The following is a 20239-nucleotide window of genomic DNA, read 5'->3' as shown; positions in this document are numbered from 1 at the left end:
ACCTGGGCAGGTAATTACATTAACACCTGTGCAATACTAAGGAAATCCCAAAAACCTGCACTGTTGGTGGGCTTTGAGGACTGGAGTTGGGGACCTCTGGTCTAGTACACAGTGTCAGCCTTCCTGCAGAGATGTGAGTGTTGTCCACGGGAGAACGCAGCTGCCCATGCCCACGATTTGGCTTCAGGCTGCTGTGGACTTTAGCTCTATTCTACCTGCAGAGAACACTCCTCTCCGCAGCATAAATTGACATTATGAGGTTCAGGAAGCCGTGCCACAGGCCAGTTTATGCTGCGGAGAAAAGAAGCACAGTGGGCATGGGATTTCTAAAAATCCTTCCACTGTGCTTCTACTGCACAATGCAGCGTTATGGACGCAGGGAAAACCCTCTGCGCTCAAAATGCTGCAAACCCTGATCATGGGCGCAGAGCCTAAAATGCGTCAACGGTTGAATGGATGTCAAACATATATATGTCCCACCCCCCTGCATATTCTAAGCTGGCGCTCTTTAGTGCCTTTCATGTGGCACTAAAGGGTGCCTAGCCTTGTATTTAGCAAAAAAAATAAAAAAAGACGTGGGGTCCCCCCTATTTTTGATAGCCAGTTAGGGTAAAGCATACAGCTTTAGCCTGCTAACCACAGCTGACAGCTTCATCTTGTCTGGTGATCAATTTGGAGGGCTCCCCAGGCTCTTTATTTTTTTTTTTTTTTTCATTTATAAATAAATAATTTAAAAAAACAAAACGTGGGGTCCCCCCAAATTAGATCACCAGCCAAGGTGAAGCTGACAGCTGGGGTCTGGTATTCTCAGGATGGGAAGAGTCATGGTTATTGGACTCTTCCCAGCCTAAAAATAGCAGGCCGCAGCCGCCCCAGAAGTGGCGCATCCGTTAGATGCGCCATTCCTGGCCCTTCGCCCCAACTCATCTCGTTGCACTGGTGCGGTGGCAAACGGGGTAATAAATGGGTTTGATACCAGATGTGTAATGTCACCTGGCATCAAGCCCAGCAATTAGTGATGTCACGGCGTCTATTTGATACCAGACATAACTAATTGACTGTAAACAATAGCAAAAAAAATTGACAACAAAAAAAAATTATTTGAAAAAACACTGCCCAAAACATTCCCTCTTTCACCAATTTATTGAAAAGAAAAAAAAGGGGCCCCTGTAATCCATTTTGGATGTCCCACGTCGACTCTGGACCTTCTAGAATATAGGGGGCCACGCTCAGGGAACGTGTCCCCTATTTTCTAGCAGTGCAGACCCTCCATGTGAGGAGTGTGGGTGCAAAGAATCTGCACCCACTCACCCCGGGTCACAGCTGCAGTGTGCCGAGCAGCCGGCCCGCGTCTCTGAACACTGCTGAGCTGTCAGATGCTCTGCACATGTGACCGGCGTCTGCTGTGAAGGAGGAGGGGGCCGCGGGGGATCAGCGCTGCGACAGGACAGGTACGGGGGAATACCGGGGGGCTTTCCTGAACTTTGCCAGGAAGTGAGGTCAACAGGAAACCTCTTGACCTCACTTCCAGGTAAATGCCTGCGTTCTGTATGCCGATAAAGCATGCGGACCGCAACAAAAATGCAGCGAACTGCGGTGTAGCTGCGTTCTGACCCACATTTCAATGGGTGGAGAACGCAGCTACAACGCACAAAAGAAGTGACATGCTGCTTTATTATCTGCACCGATTTTTGGCATCCAAAACGCTGCGTTTAGAAACGCAGCGTGTGACGCAGCGTGTGCATTGATTTTTCGGCTTTCTCATAGACTTTGCTGGGGAAGCAGGATGCATGCAATTTGGCACTGAAACGCTGCGGTTCTAAACGCAGCGTTTCCGTGGGAAAAAATGCAACGTGTGCACACAGCCTTAGGCTGCCGCTTTCTTACTTCCCATGGATGAATACTGGACAAGTGGAAGAAGTGAGAGTGCAGCCGCCCAATAATGGCAGCTGGCTGGCTGCAGGGCTCACGTGGCATAAAGTCATTCAAAAAATATGGCATTGATCGGGGTGGTTTTTTTTTTTTATTTTTTTATTTTAAATGGTGGACTAAATTTAACTGCTTTCACGCACTGGAATAAATTAAGTCACTGAAGAAAAAACATCCCACTGTTGTGTACGACCCTTATACAGAACTCTATGGGTGCTGACTACAAGTGCGGTGAAGTCTGCTCCTTCAGACGTCGTGTCTTTCCAGTTTTATGTAGATAAGGCTCCAGTGAGAGTCCTCACCACCTTAAGCATAACATTGTACTCTCCATAAGGCCGGGGCCACACAGGGATTTGTGCGAGTCCTCACATGACACTCGGCTCACACTCGTGTCATGCGACTTTGGTACGACGTTTCTCTCGCCCCATAGACTTGAATGGGTGCGAGTGAAACGGAATCACATTCCATTCGCAGCATGCTGCAATTGTTCTCTCTGTTCGAATAGGGCTGAGAAAAAAATTTCTCATGGGAGCTGCTCCATAGAGTAATATTGGCCCCAGTGGAATGCGATTTATTTTATCGCATTCCACTCGCTCTGTATTACTTGCCGTGTGTGCTGACCCTAAAGCGCCAGCTGCGAGCACACTTTATTAATGTCACCATTTGGCGGGGGGGGGTGTATAATATTTTTTTTTTGTCCAATCAGAGCTGAGCTGGCAGTGACTGTTGGGATTCACCTTTACAATTTACTCTAATATTCAGGAGGAGGAACAGCAAAATTATGAGAAGATGCTCCAAGATGATTTAACAGAACCCAAGTGTTTAGTAAAGCTGATAAGTCAGGGGTAGAGCCAGCTCAGTCACTGCAGTACGAAGATGTGACGTTCCAATACACTTAGGCCCTGTGCGCACTGGAAAATGGAATTTTCTCAAGAAAATTCCGCAGGTATTCAAAGATTACCGCACCCGTGGTAAAAAACCGCGGCAAACCGCACCCGAGAACCGCATTCGGTTTGCCGCGGGTTTACCGCGGTATTGCCGCGGTTTTGCCGCGTGCGGGTTGGTACATGTGCTTTATTGCATTCAATGCAATAAAGCACATTGAAAAAAAGTAATTTCATTCTGAGATAGAGGGATGGATAGAGGGATGGATAGAGGGATGGATAGAGGGATGGATAGAGGGATGGATAGAGGGATGGATAGAGGGATGGATAGAGGGATGGATAGAGGGATGGATAGAGGGATGGATAGAGGGATGGAGTCCCTGTGAGCACACGCTGCATTTCTCACGGTCAGCAGTGAGTTCACATTACCGGCCGTGGGAAATGACCGGTAATTACCTCTGCTGTCTCGCTGCGAGGCTGCATTCAATCAGCGCTGTGTGTCAGTCGCGGCTGGATGTAAGCAGCGCAGGACCTGTGGATTACGCCGGAGCTGTGGATTATGTCGGAGCTTTGTTTCGGGAGGGGTTAATAAAAGGGTGAACGAGGCTTATTTGTGTTTTATTTAAAATAAAGGATTTTTCTGTATGTTTTCACTTTACTTACGGGTTGATCAGGTCAGCTGTCTCATAGACGCTGCCATGATCAAGCCTGGAGTTAATGGCGGTGATCCGCCACCATTAACTCCTTGTTTTACCTTGACTGCCACTGATACACGGCAGCAGGAAGAGCCGGGGACACTCCGGTACCACCGCATAATGCATGAGACAGTGCCGGGGCAGCTGTGGCTGATATTCTCGGCTGGGGGAGGGAGGCGGGGGACATTATCCCTGCCCCTCGCCCTCCCCAGCCTGAAAATACCGGGCTGCCGCTGTGTGCTTACCTCAGCTGGACGGTAAATATACAGCGGAGCCCACGTGTTTTGTTTTCTATGTGTCTGTGTTCTATGTCTGTGATGTGTGTCTGTGTCTGTGATCTGTGTGTTTACTCTCTGCTCCGCTTCCTCTTCCTGTAATGACATCACTTCCCTGCAAAACCGCAGGCAGCGATGCACATTACCGGAGGTAAACCGCGAAATACCGCAGGGAATATTGCAGGAAAATGCAGTGAACCGCACAGAATTTGCTGCCTGCGTTATTCCCTGCGGGATTTCACGATTACATTGGAGTCAATGGAGTGAAATCCCGCAGCGATGTGCAGAAAAGAAGTGACATGCAATTTGTTTTTGCTGCGGTAATCCCGCAGCAAAACATGCAGCTGTCAAAATCCGCCTAGTGCGCACAGGATTTTTTTTTTCCCCATAGGTTTTGCTGGTGAATCACTGCAGAGATGTTCTGAACATTTTCTGCAGCGAAACATGCAGCAAAACCGCAGAAAATCCGCGGCAAAAACCAGCAAGTGCGCACAGGGCCTTATGGTTTTGATTCCGCACCACTTTCAGTACTGGAGGATTTTCAGAATAGCATTCACTGGGAAAAACATCAAACCTGGTGCAAATGGGCTGAGCGGCTAACAATAAGCTTACTTAGAGGTGATGAGCGTGCAGACCCCAGATCAGGTGCCGTGGCCAACCACATTTTTCTTATACCCGGTTTGATACATCTTCCACATTACTTACAATTGGAGACTTAAATGGGTTTTCCCCACAAAGTTAATTTTAATCAATACATGTTGGAATAATAATAATTTCCACAATTGGATGTTTTGGGTTTTTTTTCCTTGTGCTGAGATAATCTTATATATGTGCTCCTGCTATGTACTGTGTAATGGCCGTGTCTGACTGTACAGGAACACACTATGATCATACCACAGCTCCTGGGCCGGTGAGGAAGTAAAAACGTATACAGACATTACAGCACGGGATCACAGCTGATTCTTTTTGTGAGGTAAAACATTTCCCTACTGTTTGTAAAAAATGTTTTATCTCAAAGAAATAATTGTGATCCCGTGCTCTAATGGCTTTATGATCAGACCATGTCCCTGTAAAGTCAGACACAGCCATTAGACAGTACATTTATAAGATCATCTCTGCACAGGAGCAATGTCTTTAACCCCTTCACGACCACGGGCCGTAAAATTACGTTCTATTTTAACGTGACTTAACGACCAGGGACGTAATTTTACGGCCTAAACTTCATTTGATTGCCGTGGCCATAGCAACGGCTTTCAAATGATGTCCCCTGCTGTTTCTTACAGCAGGGGACCTTTGCTTGACCCCAGGGGGGGTGGCACTGCCACCCCCTATCGACGATCGATGTGATTGGCTGTTCAAATCTGAACCGCCAACCACATCGATCGCACTAATTTCGGCAAAAATAATGCCCGAATTAGTGCGATCCTGTGAGATCCAGCTATGAGATGCCGCAGCTGCTGCAGCATATCATAGGTGGACCTCAAACATGCCGCCCCCAGCCCCTGCAGCACTGATTGGAGCGATCGTGCTATGACGCGCAATCGCTCCAATCAGTGTGCAGTGGGGCGGTCTGATCTGCCGGTGGCCGCCCTCCCCAGGCCTGTGCTGGCCTGCGAGCCCTCCCCCAACATGGCTGCAGCGTGCAGTGGCTGGTACTTGTGGTACCACGCCACCGCTGTTGCTGCTGCCGCCGTCGCTGAGGTCACCGCTGCTGCTGCTGCACGTGAGTAGTGTGCTCACTTTGCATACCGTGCGCGCTCCCGTGGTGCCCCTGCGCGCTGCCGTGATAGCCCCTGCCGTGCCCCCCCCGCGATCTGCTCCCCCCAACCCCCCCCCCCCCCCCCGACATCCCGATCTGCTCCCCCCGCGATCTGACTGCCTCCCCCATTATCTTTATTCTGCTTCTGCAGCTCCCTCTCCGGTCTCCCAATCTGCTCTCCCCCCTCCCCCTCTGCTCTCAACCCCCCCCTCTGCTCTCAACCCCCTCTCTCCCCCTCTGCTCTCCCCCGACGTCCTCTTACCTGTCTTCACCGGCCTGATCACATCTGCGTCCATCGCTGGGTCCTTCCTGTGCATTCTGCTGATCTGCCTGCTGCTCCTGTAAAGCTGTCCATCTCTCTGCCATCTGTTCCTCTGCAGCTCTTCTGGTCAGTGATCCTCCTGCTAGTCCTCTGGGTACTGTGAGTATAACTTTTTTTTTTTTTCCGTATCCCCTGTCCATTTTTACACCTCATCCGACCGTGCGTCCCGCCAAGCGCTGATCAGGGATGCAGATAACGGATCGGCATCCCTGCTCAATGTTTGGCGTGACTTTTTTCCGTATCCCCGACGCTTTTTGTATCGCATCCATCCGTGCGTCCCGCCAAGCGCTGATCAGGGATGCACATAACGGATCGGCATCCCTGCTCAATTTTTGACGTGACTTTTTTTTCCGTATTCACGACGCTTTTTGTATCGCATCCGTCCGTGCATCCCGCCGAGTGCTGATCAGGGATGCAGATAACGGATCTGCATCCGTGTTCAGTTTTTGGCGTGACTTTTTTCCGTATTCACGACGCTTTTTGTATCACATCCGTCCGTGCGTCCCGCCGAGCGCTGATTAGGGATGCAGATAACGGATCGGCATCCCTGCTCAATTTTTGACGTGACTTTTTTCCGTATTTGCGACGCTTTTTGTATCGCATCCGTCCGTGCGTCCCGCCAAGCGCTGATCAGGGATGCACATAACGTATCTGCATCCATGGTCAATTTTTGGCGTGACTTTTTTTTTACGTATCCCCGACGCTTTTTTTTTTATCGCATCCGACCGTGCGTCCTGCAGCGGCCGATCAGTGCACTGCGTCTGTGCGTTTGAAAAGTCAAATGGCGCTCCTTCTCTTCTGAGCCCCGCCGTGCGCCCAAACAATTACTTTCCACCACATGTGAGGTATCTACGTACTCAGGAGAAATTGCACAATACGTTTTATGGTGCATTTTTTCCTGTTACCCTTGTGAAAAAAAAAGCTACCTAGTTGAAGCAACCGTTTTGTGGTAAAAAAAAAATTTTTTCTTTTCACGGCTCAACGTTATAAACTTCTGTGAAGCCCCCAGGTGTTCAAAAGTGCTCACCAAACATCTAGAAAAATTATTTGAGGGCTCTAGTTTCCAAAATGGTGTCACTTGTGGGGGAGCTCCATTGTTTAGGCACCATAGGGGGTCTCCAAACGTGACATGGCGTCCGCTAATGATTCCAACCAATTTTGCTGTCAAATGGCGCTCCTTCTCTTCTGAGCCCCGCCATGCGCCCAAACAATTACTTTCCACCACATGTGAGGTATCTGCGTACTCAGGAGAAAATGCACAATACATTTTATGGTGCATTTTTTCCTGATAGCCTTGTGAAAAAAAAAGCTACCTAGTTGAAGCAACAGTTTTGTGGTAAAAAAAAAAATTTTTCTTTTCACGGCTCAACGTTATAAACTTCTGTGAAGCCCCCAGGTGTTCAAAGTGCTCACCAAACATCTAGAAAAAATATTTGAGGGCTCTAGTTTCCAAAATGGGGTCACTTGTGGGGGAGCTCCATTGTTTAGGCACCATAGGGGGTCTCCAAACGTGACATGGCGTCCGCTAATGATTCCAACCAATTTTGCTGTCAAATGGCGCTCCTTCTCTTCTGAGCCCCGCCATGCGCCCAAACAATTACTTTCCACCACATGTGAGGTATCTGCGTACTCAGGAGAAAATGCACAATACATTTTATGGTGCATTTTTTCCTGATAGCCTTGTGAAAAAAAAAGCTACCTAGTTGAAGCAACAGTTTTGTGGTAAAAAAAAAAATTTTTCTTTTCACGGCTCAACGTTATAAACTTCTGTGAAGCCCCCAGGTGTTCAAAGTGCTCATCAAACATCTAGAAAAAATATTTGAGGGCTCTAGTTTCCAAAATGGGGTCACTTGTGGGGGAGCTCCATTGTTTAGGCACCTCAGGGAGTCTTCAAACCCGACATGGCGTCCGCTAATTAGTGCAGCTAATTTTGCGTTCAAAAATTCAAATGGCGCTCCTTGCCTTCCGAGCACTGCGGTGTGTCCAAACATTTGATTTCCACCACATATGAGGTATCTGCGTACTCAGGAGAAAATGGACAATACATTTTATGTTGCATTTTTTCCCGATACCCTTGTGAAAAAAAAAGCTACCTAGTTGAAGCAACAGTTTTGTGGTAAAAAAAATTTTTTTTCTTTTCACGGCTCAACGTTATAAACTTCTGTGAAGCCCCCAGGTGTTCAAAGTGCTCATCAAACATCTAGAAAAAATATTTGAGGGCTCTAGTTTCCAAAATGGGGTCACTTGTGGGGGAGCTCCATTGTTTAGGCACCTCAGGGGGTCTTCAAACCCGACATGGCGTCCGCTAATGAGTGCAGCTAATTTTGTGTTCAAAAATTCAAATGGCGCTCCTTCCCTTCCGAGCTCTGCCGTGCGCCCAAACAATTGATTTTTACCACATATGGGGTATCAGCGTACTCAGGAGAACATGCACAATAAATTGTATTGTGTACTTTCTCTTTTCTCCCTTGTAAAAATGAAAATTTTATGGCTAAAGTAACATTTTTGTGTTAAAAAGTAAAATTTTCATTTTTTCGTCTACATTGCTTTGGTTCCTGTGACGCACCTAAAGGGTTAATAAACTTCTTGGATGTGGTTTTGAGCAGTGTTGAGGGGTGCAGTTTTTAGAATGGGGTCACTTTTGGGTATTTTCTGTCACCTCGGCCTCTCAAAGTCACTTCAAATGTGATGTGGTCCCTAAAAAAAATATTTTGTAAATTTTGTTGGAAAAATTAGAAATTGCTGATGAACTTTGACCCCTTCTAACTTCCTAACGAAAAAAAAATTTCTTTCGAAAATTGCGCTGATGTAAAGTTGACATGTGGGAAATGTTATTTAGTAACTATTTTGTGTGACATATCTCTCAGATTTATGGGCATAAATTTTCAAAGTTTGAAAATTGCGAAATTTTCCAAATTTTCGCACAATTTCCTAAATTTTCACAAATAAACGCAAAAAGTATCGGCCAAAATTTACCACTGACATGGAGTACAATATGTCATGAAAAAACAATGTCAGAATCGCCAGGATCCGTTGAAGCATTCCTGAGTTATAACCTGTCAAAGTGACACTGGTCAGAATTGCAAAAAATGGCCCGGTCATTAGGGTGTTTTAGTGGCCGGGGGTGAAGGGGTTAAACATCCAATTGTAGAAATTATTATTCCAAGATCTATTGATTAAAATCAACTTTGTCCGTGGAGATCTAGTACCTATCTCAGCCCTATCTACAGGTCCACTCACTGTCATTTCTCAGGAATGCAGGGACGGACTGGTCATGTAAAGGTATTGCTAGACTTTATCTTTGAAGCATATCCTTTAAAATGTTAGGCGTGTCAAATCCTGCTAACATATTTCCTTAATATGCAAATTGCCTCTTCAGAGAGGAAGGCGACTTGAACTTTAGTGTCACCTATTGGAGGTAGCAATCCTAAAACTCAATATCGACCCTTTAACGTACTTCCTTAAGGGGTCAATATTGACTTTTGGCTGGGGCCACACAGGGACTACTGTGATCCTCGCATGACACTTGGCTCACGATGGCAGCACAGCAGGAGCAGTGTCATGCGAGTGTCATTGCGACTGAGGTCCGAACATGCGATCGAACCACAGCGGAGGAGGGGAGGGAGGAATTTATCTCCCTCTCTCCTCCGTAGCTGGCTATTGCCATTCTTGCCCTGCACTTGCGGTACACCAGTGTACTGTGAGTGCACTGCGATTTGTCTCTCGCCCCATAGACTTGAATGGGTGCGAGAGAAAAAGGATCGCATTAGTCACAGCATGCTGCGATTGTTTTCTTGGTTCGATTAGGGCTGAGAAAATAATTGCTCATGTGTGCTGGCATACAGGCTAATATTGGTCCAAGGGGAATGCCGGAATGTTTTATTGCATTCCGCTTGCTCCGATTTTCATGCCGTGTCTTAGGCCTTAGGATTGCTACTTCTAGTAGGTGACACTAGAGTTCAACTCCTCTTCCTATCTGAAGATGCAATTTGCATATTGAATTTCCCAGAGGAGCATGCAAGGCTTAAAGTCTATACTGTCACTCTCCACAAGGAGAAAACTTACAATAATACAGCACTTGGTTTTTGTAATTCTAGAAGCCAAATTTTGACAGATCCCATCACACTTCATTGTGATGACCCATTACTACTAGAAGCAGTAGATAAGTAGATATGCCTCTGCAGCATGGAATAGGATTGTCAGCTTCAGAGCAAAACCTGTAAGAATCCTTCAGCTCCTCTGATTCTGTGGCACTCTTATGTTTCAGGCAGTGTCACTGCACCCCAGAGGTAATCTGTGGGTACGGGTGAAGGTGCACGCACCCAGAGAGGACTGAAGAAACAATTGTTCTACAAGCAGAGATTTCACAATATGTGCTCCAGAAGAAATAAATGTGATTATCTCTACAATGCAGTGACTGTTAAAAACAGGAAAAAAAGGGACCTCTGATTTTAACAGGGCGTCTTACTCTTTAAAATACATTAAAGAAGCACTCCCCTCAATATTTTTTTTTTTTCCCCCCATTTAATATGCGTGTATTAATATAATCCCATTACACAGCTTCCTGCGACTCTTACTGATGTCACTTATCTGCAGACTCCTAATCACACAGCATTCTGCGTGACCCGAAATGTTTTTTAAAATACAGGTCTATAGTGCGTCAGAACGAGGTTCCATAGACTTGCAATGTAAAAGCCACTTCTGGCTCACAGAGCACAGTGTGACCTGGAGAATCTGAGGTGCAGTGACATCACTGAGAAGAGGAGCAGAACGGCGCTGGATACCACCGGAGAGGATGGCAGTAGGTGAGCATATTAATATATTCACACTACACCAAATACACACACATTTAATGGAAAAAAAAATTATAGGAGAAAATCTTTTTTTTTTTTTTTTTTTTTTTTATTTAGAGAAATTGCAAAGTTGCTTTTTTTACAAGTACTTTGCAATTTTACCTCTTTAATAGGATAAGACAACCTTATCTGCCACAACTTCCACTGACCTAAATGTTCTGCTGACTCCTAATATTACTGTCTAGTAAATGGAGCGCAGGGCTGAAGCCGCTCTGTGGAGCGGCCCCGAGTGATGGAGACCTACAGCTATTAATGCAGATCACTACTATGTATTTCATCATGAAAATACAACAAAACAGGAGGGCAAATAACCTGCCTTTATTGATTTTAGACACTTTTTACATCTTGCATACAAAATATTGGCTCTTTTGCACAAACTGCATGAAGTTAAAAAACAAAAAAACCCAGCAGTTTGGGCATTTGCCCTGAATATAGGACCTCACTTCTGCAATTTTCTGAATGCAAAGAATAGCCAGAAAATAAACTGTTATTTAAAGGGAACCTGTCACTAGAATTTTTGCTATTAAACTAAAAGATTCCCCTTCTGCAGCTCCTGGGCTGCATTCTAGAAAGGTTCCTCTTGCTAATGGCCCCCCTTTCAGACCTAATTAAATATTTTATAAAATCTTACCTTTTGTATGCTAATGAGCTTTGCTGGCTACGGGGGCAGGCTGTATTGCGTCCGTTTTTCCCCTTCCTGCTGCTTTTCGCCGTCCCCCAGTGTTGATTGACATAGATGAGAGCCACCGCCCACATCTTCCACAGTGCTCCTGAAGTCTCACGCATGCCCTGTGGCACTATCGCGGGACTGAGCACTGTTCAAAATCGCTAGCGCCGGTGATGTTATTGCGCAGGCGCGAGATTATGGGCGGGTACTTGGACGACGCTAGTGATGACCTTTTTATACTCTTAAAGCACCACTCCAGCGTATTGGTGGGTTTTTTTTGTTTTTTTTTCCCCTCCCTCCACCACTGTAGGGGCTTTCTAAGGTCCCAACTGTTAAACTCACTGTCCAGCATTTTCACCTTTTTTCAGAGTCGCTCTGGTCCCATGGTGCCATCTTGTGACCAAAACGACGAGTAGCCAGAAGTCAGAAGTTATTTCACAAGCTCTTAATACAAGTCTGTGAGAGCAGAATGAGGCTTTCATAGACACATATTGCAGAGCGATCTCCAATGCACTACATGACACACTGGAGGTGAAGATGGCGGCGGGTAGCAATAAGACATGGGCAGGAAAAGTAGATAAATAGTACCACTCCAGCAATGGAGAAAAATCGCTGGATATATTGCAGTCATGCGATTACTGTTTACCGCTGTGTACGGCAGCAGCGCTCTGAGCAGCACATGAATCTGATAGTTCAGACATAAAGTCCCCTAAGGGGACTAATAAAATCAGTAAAAATGTAAGCGTTCAAGTCGCCCCCCTTTTGCCCTGTTGAAAACTATATAAAAATACACATTTGGTATCTACGCGCTCAGAAATGCCCGATCTATCAGAATGTAAAATAAATTAATCTGATCGGTACATGGCGTGGCAAAAAAAAAAATCAAATCATCAGAATTGGGGTTTTTTTTGTCACTGCAACATTGTATTAAAATGTAATAACAGGCGATCAAAACGATCTAATTAAACATCAGATTAAAGTCGCAAAAATAACCCACCACTGAACCCCAGATCCTGAAAAATGAGAGCGCTGCGGGTCTTTCCCAAACTTCTGAACTTCCCCCCCCACACACACTACCACGAGCCACAGCAGACCCTCCTCCCTGACAGTGACATCTTGCTCTGCTCCCCTCAAAGTAACCAAGCATCTCCAACGCTCAGTATTTTACTGTATACAGAGTACTTTAACACTAGAAGTCCCAGAGAGGGGTCATTTAACATTTCTACCTTTGGAACCCAGAGACAGGTCGAATGACCTGAAGGATTTTAGCTAACTTCCTATAATCACCGTCTTTTGTCCTGTAATTAAGGCCATTACTGTCGCACCACAGGAGGTTGTTTTCCATTGAGTTTAGCCATTTACTTTCTAGTTAGTTCTATTCAGTTTGGACTAAGGGTCATTTGTCCCTCTTTGAGGACTTCAGGGGGGGAGCTCGAAATTTCTGGGACTTCTAGTGTTAACCCTCAACTGGTGAGGTGGGGTTTGCAACACCCCAGGGAAATTTTGTTCAGCTGCATTCATTGAAACATGCTGGTATGAATCATCAATGTATTACATTTTCCAATACTTGTGGGTCTCAAAAATTTGTTATACTCGTGTGTAATCAGTCGCCAATAAGAAAACGATTAAAACACGTGATCTTTGCATTCTCTATAAAAATTAGGGATTTCTAAACACTGGGGTATAGGAAGCACATCACCAGTTGCGTGACAAAAATCCCACCTCACCAATTGAGGGTTACATTTATTTCCAACCCCCCCAAGGCCAGAATATGCACTTCCACAGCTGCACTTATGTTTAGGCCTACTCACAAAAGTCACAATCTGGTTCCCCGCTCTGCATAGCTGTCAGCTAAACCTGCTGCTAATGCACCAAACTGGCAGACAGCCGCGAGCCACGTCGTAAGCCCTCAAGTGATAGGCTGGGGACCCCTGCACATACACACTTACAAGTTTTGCTGATTGGTGATGGTCTGGATCCAAGACTCTCACCAATTGCAGGAAAAAACTGTCCTGAAGTGGTTCATTAGTAGAGGTCTGGGTCCTGAGACCCTCAAATATTGCTCAAGACTGCCCTGAAGTAGAGCAGTGTATGGGTTAAATAGTAAGTTACTGGGTCTGTACACCGCTCTGTGCACGCCCCCCTCCGGCTGCCTGATCCCTCGGCCCCCCCCTCCAGCTGCCTCTGCCTGATCCCTCGGCCCCCCCTCCAGCTGCCTCTGCCTGATCCCTCGGCCCCCCTCCAGCTGCCTCTGCCTGATCCCTCGGCCCCCCCTCCAGCTGCCTCTGCCTGATCCCTCGGCCCCCCCTCCAGCTGCCTCTGCCTGATCCCTCGGCCCCCCCTCCAGCTGCCTCTGCCTGATCCCTCGGCCCCCCCTCCAGCTGCCTCTGCCTGATCCCTCGGCCCCCCCTCCAGCTGCCTCTGCCTGATCCCTCGGCCCCCCCTCCAGCTGCCTCTGCCTGATCCCTCGGCCCCCCCTCCAGCTGCCTCTGCCTGATCCCTCGGCCCCCCTCCAGCTGCCTCTGCCTGATCCCTCGGCCCCCCCCTCCAGCTGCCTCTGCCTGATCCCTCGGCCCCCCCTCCAGCTGCCTCTGCCTGATCCCTCGGCCCCCCCTCCAGCTGCCTCTGCCTGATCCCTCGGCCCCCCCTCCAGCTGCCTCTGCCTGATCCCTCGGCCCCCCCTCCAGCTGCCTCTGCCTGATCCCTCGGCCCCCCCTCCAGCTGCCTCTGCCTGATCCCTCGGCCCCCCCTCTAGCTGCCTCTGCCTGATCCCTCGGCCCCCCCTCCAGCTGCCTCTGCCTGATCCCTCGGCCCCCCCTCCAGCTGCCTCTGCCTGATCCCTCGGCCCCCCCTCCAGCTGCCTCTGCCTGATCCCTCGGCCCCCCCCCTCCAGCTGCCTCTGCCTGATCCCTCGGCCCCCCCTCCAGCTGCCTCTGCCTGATCCCTCGGCCCCCCCTCCAGCTGCCTCTGCCTGATCCCTCGGCCCCCCCTCCAGCTGCCTCTGCCTGATCCCTCGGCCCCCCCTCCAGCTGCCTCTGCCTGATCCCTCGGCCCCCCCTCCAGCTGCCTCTGCCTGATCCCTCGGCCCCCCCTCCAGCTGCCTCTGCCTGATCCCTCGGCCCCCCCTCCAGCTGCCTCTGCCTGATCCCTCGGCCCCCCCCCCAGCTGCCTCTGCCTGATCCCTCGGCCCCCCCCCCCCCAGCTGCCTCTGCCTGATCCCTCGGCCCCCCCCTCTAGCTGCCTCTGCCTGATCCCTCGGCCCCCCCCTCTAGCTGCCTCTGCCTGATCCCCTCGGCCCCCCCCTCTAGCTGCCTCTGCCTGATCCCCTCGGCCCCCCCTCTAGCTGCCTCTGCCTGATCCCCTCGGCCCCCCCCTCTAGCTGCCTCTGCCTGATCCCCTCGGCCCCCCCCTCTAGCTGCCTCTGCCTGATCCCCTCGGCCCCCCCCTCTAGCTGCCTCTGCCTGATCCCCTCGGCCCCCCCCTCTAGCTGCCTCTGCCTGATCCCCTCGCCCCCCCCTCCAGCTGCCTCTGCCTGATCCCCTCGCCCCCCCCTCCAGCTGCCTCTGCCTGATCCCCTCGCCCCCCCCCCTCCAGCTGCCTCTGCCTGATCCCTCGGCCCCCCCTCCAGCTGCCTCTGCCTGATCCCGTCGCCCCCCCCACCCCCTCCAGCTGCCTCTGCCTGATCCCCTCTGCCCCCCCCCTCCAGCTGCCTCTGCCTGATCCCCTCTGCCCCCCCCCCCTCCAGCTGCCTCTGCCTGATCCCTCGGCCCCCCCCTCCAGCTGCCTCTGCCTGATCCCTCGGCCCCCCCCTCCAGCTGCCTCTGCCTGATCCCTCGGCCCCCCCCTCCAGCTGCCTCTGCCTGATCCCTCGGCCCCCCCCTCCAGCTGCCTCTGCCTGATCCCTCGGCCCCCCCTCCAGCTGCCTCTGCCTGATCCCCTCGCCCCCCCACCCCCTCCAGCTGCCTCTGCCTGATCCCCTCGCCACCCCCCCCTCTAGCTGCCTCTGCCTGATCCCCTCGGCCCCCCCCTCTAGCTGCCTCTGCCTGATCCCCTCGGCCCCCCCCTCTAGCTGCCTATGCCTGATCCCCTCGGCCCCCCCCTCTAGCTGCCTCTGCCTGATCCCCTCGGCCCCCCCCTCCAGCTGCCTCTGCCTGATCCCCTCGGCCCCCCCCTCCAGCTGCCTCTGCCTGATCCCCTCGGCCCCCCCCTCCAGCTGCCTCTGCCTGATCCCCTCGGCCCCCCCCTCCAGCTGCCTCTGCCTGATCCCTCGGCCCCCCCCTCCAGCTGCCTCTGCCTGATCCCTCGGCCCCCCCCCTCCAGCTGCCTCTGCCTGATCCCGTCGCCCCCCCCACCCCCTCCAGCTGCCTCTGCCTGATCCCCTCTGCCCCCCCCTCCAGCTGCCTCTGCCTGATCCCCTCGGCCCCCCCTCCAGCTGCCTCTGCCTGATCCCCTCGCCCCCCCCTCCAGCTGCCTCTGCCTGATCCCTCGGCCCCCCCTCCAGCTGCCTCTGCCTGATCCCGTCGCCCCCCCCCCACCCCCTCCAGCTGCCTCTGCCTGATCCCCTCTGCCCCCCCCTCCAGCTGCCTCTGCCTGATCCCTCGGCCCCCCCCTCCAGCTACCTCTGCTTGATCCCCTCACCCCCCCCCCCCCTCTAGCTTCCTCTGCCTGATCCCTCGGCCCCCCCCTCCAGCTACCTCTGCTTGATCCCCTCACCCCCTTCATTGTGGTTTTTGAGTAATAAAGAGTGGGTGTTGGGTCTGAGACCCCCACAAAATGGAATAATGTGTAAGGAGTATATTATATACAAGTTGAATTATGTAGAATTTAATCTTCTGTGCCTATTTTTTTCACTTGATAACAAAATAAACACCTACTTCTTTACCTTGAACTTCTTATATCTGACCTAGAGCAAGTGTCTGCCATGTTAAAACAATCCATACTGCTAGGGTAGGTGGTGGAGGTCTATGTGGGCCCTCTGAGGGGTCATTATATGTATGGTGTTGCTTCCCAGGCTTCTGTCCAGACAAAAAAAAAAATTGCAGCATGGTAGTTAAAACAGAGCCAAGTCCAAATCTGATTACGTCATTCAAGTAATTGGGTACATCAGGGGAACACCTCATTAATGGTTTTCTACTTCACCTCTGAGATGGAAGACCCTTATCAGAGAACCGAGCAAGAACATAATGTGAATGCAGCCATAGTGCTACAACATATTGCAATAGTGGCCAACCCTGATAACAGTACCAGAGGCCTTACTTGTTGTAGAGTAATAAGTTAGTAATCCTCTGGGCACCAGGGTGTTTGGGCCCTGGCCATATTCTGGTGTAATGCTTCTATGAGATGCAGAAAGCCGGCTCATAAATGTCTACCGGGAGTACGGTACATCCGAGCCCCTCTGCAGCCTGCGGACAGCCCAGGCCAGGAGACCCCATTGTATACAGCTGCAATGACCTAAGCAGTCAGATGGGTAATAGTGTGGGAGGAGCATCTGTGTCCATAGTTGTGATATGGAGCATGTCACCTGCATAAATCTACTATATAAGGTTGCTTCATGTCTCTGTATTTTATACGTCATCTGAAGAATAACATGACTTTTTTTCTATTTTTATCATTTAAAGAGAATCTGTCGTCAGATTTTTTGCACCTGAGTGTAGCTTAATTTAGGGACAGAGATCCTGATTACAGCGGTGTCACTGACTGGACTTTACTGTTTCAATACTGTGTTTTATCAGCAAGAAATTATCACTACAGGACATTTGGCCTGTGCCTCCTGATCCATTCCATCACTGATTAGTACTATATAATGTACACAGAAATCAGTGGTCTGGATGGATTATACACAGCTTGGCAACTGAGCTGTGCTAGATCTGCAGCAGAGAAAACGGACTACTGCTGCTTCCAGTAAACTAAGTGCTACATCACTGGAATCAGGGTCTCTTCCCCCTAAATCCTGCTGTTGATTGCATAGGAAAAAGCTGCTGACAGATTCTCTTTAAAGCCATTGCTGCCTTATAACTTCTGCTAGCCATGTGGCCACTTTCAGGATTTGATAATTTGGATGTGGATTTTGCATCTAACACAGACGACTTAAGTGTCCTAGTCCATTGACACCTTGTAGAAGAGATCAGTACTATATACTTGTCCTCAGTTTTTGTGGCAGAACTCTCTACTATTAATAGGTGACGTTATTTCTGATATATATATATATATATATATATATATATATATATATATATATATATATATATATATATATATATATATATATATATATATATATATATATATATATATATATATATATATATAAATATATATACACACACACACACACACACACAGTTTTTATTTTTAAGGTAAATATTTTATTAATGCACTTTGATGAGGACTATAATTGACTCACAAACGCCCACTAAGCCCCCTAAGACCGCATCTACGTACAGGTGCTTCACGGCCTCTGTATGAGCTATGATGCCAGACAGCAAGTCTAATCCCATCTAGGTCAGACTTTCAGAAATGTGGCTGGTAGTTTGGAGCAGAAGACTCTTGATAAATGAATCGTGTACCACGGACCTGAGTGCAGCCGAAATCCCAGATACCCATCACTGACCGCACGTTATAGCCCTCTCTCCTGTGTGCAGGATAATAGAAGCGTCCACTCCTTAGTCACATGGAAGAATACACTTTATCTGAACCTCACTTTTGAACCTTCTTGTTTCTATTTTAGAATTTGTAAAGCTGGTTTTTCATTTTAATATTTTTTTTTTTTGCAGCTGGAGATGCTGATGACCCTCCAAGAATCACACCCAATCCTGTAATAAACGGCAATGTTGCCATGGCAGATGGCCACAATAATACAGAGGAAGATATGGAAGATGGTAAGCTGTGCTTTATCACTATTGTGTCTGTCAGATCCCTCCCTGTGATGTAAGCAATGCAGCCGCACCACCTTAGGCTACACGTGCACGCTGCATCTTTTTGTGTTCACAAACTGCAACCAAAACTGCCCCTTATCAGAGAGAGCCTGGAAATGTCACAAAAAATGCTCGTAATTGTAGGTGCCTTTTTGCTGCATTTTCGGTGCGTTTTTCACAACATGCGTTTTTACTGCGTTTTTGTGACAAATGCAGGAAGAATGAACATGCTGCATTTTTTTGTCACAAACTTTTGACAAATAAAACGCTGACAAACTGCAATGTGTGCATAGAAAATCTGACTTCTCATAGACTTTACTGGGAAGTCAAATGTCAGAAAGTTCTGACAACAAAACGCAGCGTGCGCATGTAGCCTAATGGTTAAAGAACTGGTATATTAAGAAATTGTACAAGTCCAGAAATGTCCTGTGTTCTTGTGAACACTGTTCTTTCTTTGCTTGGCCGCAGTATTAAATTATTCTACGTGGGTTTTTTTTTTGTGTTAAATCATGTATAATTAATAAAATTGCCCGTTCTTAAGGGGAAAAAATAATTAAAGGGATTGCTGACTACTGTTGTATTGGACTGGTGCTATCAAAGAGCATACGAGCTGATCTGCAGTGGCCGGCAGTAAACGCTGCTCTGCTGCGTTTTTTGGTGGTGGGGGGGTGTAAGGGGCCAGCTGATTGGAGGTGCCGGGCATTGATCCCACAATGATCTGATGTTTAAGGCCTATAATAAGGATCGGTGATCAATATAAAAGTTGACAACCCCTTTTAAAAAATATTTGTGGAAATGGGAGTAATAAAAAAAAAAAAAAAAAAAAATGGAAATTCACTTTTGTAATGTATTTATATAGAGGTTTGAAAGCAACAAATACACACAACCGCCGTAATCTGTTTCCCTGGGGATAATTTATATTTCAAGGGAACCTGTCACCGGTTTTATACCTTTTATAAAGCATGTAAATGAGGTTCCTACACCTGCTCACACCCTCATAGGCGTCCCGGCGTACCCCTGTTTATTCAATTGTGCGTTTCTGCCCGTTCAACGACCGCCTCTATCTGGAGAGAAGTTGATGATGTCTGCTATGTCACCACACAGTGCTTGAGACCAGCAGCATGTTATGCACAGGCACCAGCTGTACTTATACGTCCCTAGCTTCTCGGTTGTTCAGTGAGGAGCGCCTACGCAGGTCTGATACCACTGCACAGGCACAAGACTTCAGGGACTGTGGATTACAGGAGATGTCATCCATTTCCATCCAGATAGAAGAGGTGGCATTTAAAGGGTCTTAGGTGATGCTGAGTGCCATCTGGAGTTGCCCGTTGGGCTGCACAATGTCCATGCAGCATGGGACATGAAGACAACACTCTTTTGGAGGTATGCAGGGCCACCTGTGTAGGTACAGAGGGCTTATAGAAACCTCATTTATCTGCTTTCAAAGGTGATGAGATTGGTTTGTAAGGCATGCAACTGATAAGTTCCCTTTCTTTGTCGCTCCATTGGGAGACCCAGACAATTGGGTGTATAGCTTCTGCCTCTGGAGGCCACACAAAGTATTACACTTTAAAAAGTGTAACCCCTCCCCTCTGCCTATACACCCTCCCGTGGATCACGGGCTCCTCAGTTTTATGCTTTGTGTGGAAGGAGGCACACATCCACCTGTAAGAGGGGGCCATTTTCGGCTCTCTTGGACGTCCCAATTGTCTGGGTCTCCCAATGGAGCGACAAAGAAAAAGGGAATTTTGTTTACTTACCGTAAATTCCTTTTCTTCTAGCTCCTATTGGGAGACCCAGCACCCGCCCCTGTACCCTTCGGGCTGGTTGTTCTTTTGTGTTCACATGTTGTTCATGTTGAATTGTTCTTTTGGTTCATGGTCTTCAGTTCTCCGAACATCCTTCGGATTGAATTTACCTTAGACCAATTTATAACTTTTC

The 20239-nt window shown here is 48.5% G+C and overlaps 1 protein-coding gene across 2 annotated transcripts in view; it reads left to right on the top strand.

Annotated features, from left to right (window-relative positions):
- The window catches only part of USP7 (ubiquitin specific peptidase 7), a 245198-nt gene that overhangs the window by 15649 nt on the left and 209310 nt on the right, over positions 1–20239 (top strand). For both annotated transcript variants that reach the window (XM_075317906.1, XM_075317905.1), the window contains exon 2: positions 18158–18262. In XM_075317906.1, the coding sequence (XP_075174021.1) occupies positions 18158–18262 (105 nt within the window). The remainder of the gene's footprint in view (positions 1–18157; positions 18263–20239) is intronic.

This window comes from Anomaloglossus baeobatrachus, chromosome 7 (genome assembly GCF_048569485.1).
Source record: "Anomaloglossus baeobatrachus isolate aAnoBae1 chromosome 7, aAnoBae1.hap1, whole genome shotgun sequence".
NCBI lineage: Eukaryota > Metazoa > Chordata > Amphibia > Anura > Aromobatidae > Anomaloglossus > Anomaloglossus baeobatrachus.
This window is presented reverse-complemented; position numbering and strand designations above follow the sequence as displayed.